The following is a 4,643-nucleotide window of genomic DNA, read 5'->3' on the forward strand; positions in this document are numbered from 1 at the left end:
GCTGACTGACTTCTTCCGTGGTGATGATATGATACCGAGATAGATGCTACTTGAACTTCCCAAGCAATTCAACAATGTCTTAGATAGGCGCACATATATCGACTGGGTTTCAGTGGGCATAATACCTCAGAGAAAAATGAGTAGGTGACTGAGCCTTCCTCGGCCCATAGGACAGCAGTGAAGTTTAAAGTTGGAATTTTTCAACAAACATGTAGCCGGAGAATACGTGCCTCCAAGAGACATCCAAAAGCACCGTTAACTGACCATATGGACTGCACATCACCAGTTGACCAGCACTACCAGGGAGAACCAGGATGTTAAACCACAAGTGCCCACAGACACCCACCACCACATACCGTATTTTGGTTCACGGAAAGAAACCCTGAATTGGATAACCATAGTGCACTTAGAAACAAGGTGGATGTGCCTTAAATTCGATCCTTGCTCATCCAGCAACCAGTCTTCATAGTGTTTTACCAAGCAACATTATTACAGCAGAGTATTGATAGCACATATTTACGCCTTAATGCAATCAGATTACCAAAAGAAAGTGAAGGGTGTGTGAAGGGGATGCTAAAACCCTACTACATAAAAAGTGGTCTTCCAGATGGTCTTTGGATTCCTGAGATCCTAATCATTCTCTTCCGAAAATTTCTTTGAGCGGTAGTGTTCCTCAGTTCGAGACACCCAGTATTGGAACATCCTTGACTGGGGAGATTTGCTGAATATGACGAAACATATTTTCTTTTGAACAAATTATTCAGTATGCACAATGGAATGGTCTCCTGTCGGCAACCCTGTGCAAAGACACATGGGCAAGAACGCTGCATCTATCAGACATAGAGTTCCATGACCTAATGACTTAACCTCTACGACTCACATGGGCAGGCAAGAACATCTATCAGACATAGAGTTCCATGACCTAATGACTTAACCTCTACGACTTGAACCAGTTCAATTATGTCCGCACTGTGTAGTGTGATAGCTCGAAACTAAAAACGTTTCTGGCTGTGAACTTACTTCCACTAGGTCTTGGATGCAACGAAGAGCATGCCGTATGAAAGGATCAGCTAGTCCCATCCTAAGGGTTCGCATCACATTGATTTTCTGTGATTTCCAACAGGGAAGGAACTATTTTTTATTGTTTATTAGCTTCCAAGTAATACCCCAAAGCACTATTCAGACATCACTTCACTAGATGGTTGAAAATCCACCCACCAGAATCTCATCTGTGAACAAATGTATGCATACTTGAGCGGATAAAAAGAGTCATTCCATATCAATCCAAAATCTGAAGCGATAAACCTTAGGGGGCAGACTTTATGCGTTTATGTGTTTCTCTATAATTCAAGTTGTCCAAATTTTTAGAGGTTGCAGGAAATTTCTTTACATTGGACCGCTTGTAAGTACCACCCACTTCTTACCGTAAAATTTTTGCTATATTTCCCCTCGAACGATTTCATACCTTCCAAGTTGAACGACGTTTGAACGACGCAGTCATCTTCATTCTATCCAATAAACTTTCGTGGCAATGTAAACTTTATGATAGATCAGATCTAACTGATACAGTTGCACTTCTGTAACAGATGTTTTCTAAACGGCTTCGGCACCGATCGCTTTGGAGAAGTCTAGATGAACCAAAAAGGTTGTTTACTAGTGGCCGTAAGTTGAGTGAACAGCAGTTCACAATATTCATCCCATGTATTTGTTGCCCAGAATTTTGCTGAGGGGCTATATTTGGTGTGTGTCAAAAGTAATCTGAAGGTTTTCATAACAAATACCGATATGTTAGCTCACTCAGGGAGTACTGGAAACAGCTCAACTACAATTCCGATGATGACTTGAAATAGTGCCTTTCTACTATTTGTTTGAGCAGCCTTGAGAAAACAACATAGTTAAGCAAAACCTATTCCTCACATTCGTGAATTACGCTCAGTTACAAACTGTTTTGATTCCAACAAAATACTTGGTGGAATCGCGGCAGCCTATTGCTTCTGTTTCATTTATTACAATATTTGGGATATTTCACAATGTTTTCATGAAAAAGAACCAATTTTAAGGTCGCTCAAATTTTTTCGGCTGTCCACTGCCAACTTTGGCCTTTCTCGGACTTATCAGGCAGACTCGGTTACCCAGTTCGGTCACTGTTGTGTTCCACTTGACCCGAAATTTGACTCAACACGTACATTCAAACTAATTTTGGTGTTAACAATAGGCTCAACCGAATCCAGCTGGGCCTCTGGCTTACAATATTCTCCATGTGTTCTCTTCAGCTGTCTCAAATGTCGACATACGACACCAAACTTTTTTTCTAACAAAATTTCTCACGAAAATCTGCGGCCTATTCTCATCAGCGACCACTTATACTTGCCATCTTGTTGTCTTCGAGTGACAGATGCTCACATTTAACTAAAATTTATGACCAATCCTTGGGCCAATAACCCGAAAGCATTGTTGGGAATCCCTGGACTATGAATAGACTAATCAAAGCAAAAAAGAAACGCACGTTGAGGGCGGACCAATAAATTAAATGTGGTATAACGGGAAGTAACTGTAGATTGACCTCATGGGGACAACTTTGGTGAAGGTGTGCCTAACTTTTTGCAAGTAGGTACCCAGCGGGTTTGCGCCAGGAGGGCAGGCAATATAACGTTTGCTGGAGTGCTCGCAATATGGCACGTTTCTAGGAGGTAAGGGTTTTGAGTTTTTCTCTGCGGTAGAGGGCGCTATCTGCACGTAAGTAGGCTATTTACTACCGATTTCAGAGTGTGAGTGAGACTCCCTTGACTAGCTGCTAAGTAATCTCCAGTGCACGACTCCTTCTCAAGCTTGCGAATGGCAACATGACGGTTCATAATCCCTATAAATGATTAGCTGATTTGAAGCAGTAGCTAACGAGTCGTTAGCATTAAACACAGTGTGTCACAAGTATGCTGTCAAAATCCTAGGTGATCTTGCTTGTATGCATCTTTTAACTATCTGGAGGAGGATAACAGATCAGTTTTTATCCTTTTGACCGTTCTGCACTAGCATCGTCCTCAAAGTAGTTACAGAAGCACAACCGATCAAATAAACACGAGCTCTTACTAGCACATTGATCGTTCGGCAAAGCCGTCATTATATGCCCAAGGAGACCCTCCAGAATAATCTTGACTTGACCTTGACTTCTTGAATCTTCTGTTCCATCAACCGACCGTCTGTATATGTTTTAAATTTTTGATCATTTTTATCCTACTATTCACAGTTCCGCCAATGTTAGCCCGAATACATACTCTTCGTTTTGAGCTGTTTAAGCCAGCCTAAACTCTATGCAATTCATCTTCATTTGCACATCAGATCTAATGAAAAACAACCAGATCAACAGGCGACTTCTCTCTCCTGAACCACACCCTTGGATAGCTCTAGCCACCTTCGATACCAGTTCATTTAACATTGCCCACATTTTGAAGGACTAAATTCCAAACAAATTTGTACATGTTCGGGATTTATTCAAGTTATCTATACTGAATGTTCAAGCTCCATGAAATTAACCGGTCATTGGAAACATGGTTCCTGAATTTGTGATGACTAGTACTTGCCATCCACGTGGCGCCCATTGTGAAAACCTACAAAGTCGTGACCATGGTAACACTCGTGTTTCCACCCCGTTGCATAATTTACTAGAAAGTGTTTTGCACACGTTCATTGTGGATGCAATCCTGCCGGAGCAATGCGCATACTATCTCCGATCAGCAGCAACGGTACACACGATCGAACGGGTTTGCTTTCGAATTGCTGGAAATTGCTTTGACTGTGAGCATCCAGGTGAATTAACTTGCGATTGACTCAGAAAACAAACTAAGGCGCGACAAAAATCTTCCAACTAGATAGCCATTTTTTGTAACTTGGATAAGGGTCAGAATGTTGTGCTAAAAACTGTTCTGGCGAAACTAGATGTTCAAGAATCACTGGGACCTAACCATATCTTCTTTAATTTCTACTGCCAGATGAATGAATCATACGGTTAAGTATGTGCAACTTTGTGTTCAAGTCGACTAGTACCCATGGGTATTTGCTGATGGGTTCACTAGTGGAAGATATGGAGGCTGTTGAAATTCATACCATACGAGTGACTCCACTTCGCCAAGCCATATTCAACCATGTGAGCCACGTAGACCGATGATGACGTGTTTCTCAACCTAAGTGACATTTTGAACCTGAATATCCGGTGCACGAATATTACCAAGTACGTCTGACGTGTCAAACTCCCATTGAAGTGGATTTCTCAGACAGAGTCCTAACAGTCTGGATCTAATTTCTTTGAATCCGGACGGCTAAGCTATCTTCAGATTGCCATTGAAGGTCGTGACAGTTAAAAGCACTTGACTGTTTAGTGAAATGGTCCAAATTGAAAAAAATCAATCTTATTTCCAGTAAAATACCCACACCCACCTAGGATTTAGACGTCGAACGTCTGCCACTATCAAGATCTTCAATCCAGACTTTAGGTTATGCGACAACTTGTTATGCTATACAGGGGTCCGATGAGGAACCACTGAAGCAGATTTAACAACACAATACATCTATGCGAAAACGATGATTCCTTTTCAGTAAATCCGCAATTATGCGGTCTAGTAGAGCATGGAAACTGCAGCCAGATTACA

General features: G+C 41.6%; 1 protein-coding gene across 1 annotated transcript in view; it reads right to left on the reverse strand.

Annotated features, from left to right (window-relative positions):
• Positions 1-2,141: 2,141 nt before the first annotated feature.
• Positions 2,142-4,643, reverse strand: part of T265_00489 (hypothetical protein) — a gene marked incomplete at both ends in the record, with an annotated part of 4,739 nt that continues 2,237 nt past the window's right edge. The window contains 3 exons of the mRNA XM_009164293.1: positions 2,142-2,311; positions 3,088-3,197; positions 4,432-4,508. Coding sequence (XP_009162557.1) covers positions 2,142-2,311; positions 3,088-3,197; positions 4,432-4,508 — 357 coding nt within the window. The remainder of the gene's footprint in view (positions 2,312-3,087; positions 3,198-4,431; positions 4,509-4,643) is intronic.

The sequence above is a fragment of the Opisthorchis viverrini genome, assembly GCF_000715545.1.
Source record: "Opisthorchis viverrini unplaced genomic scaffold opera_v5_5, whole genome shotgun sequence".
NCBI classification, from domain to species: domain Eukaryota; kingdom Metazoa; phylum Platyhelminthes; class Trematoda; order Opisthorchiida; family Opisthorchiidae; genus Opisthorchis; species Opisthorchis viverrini.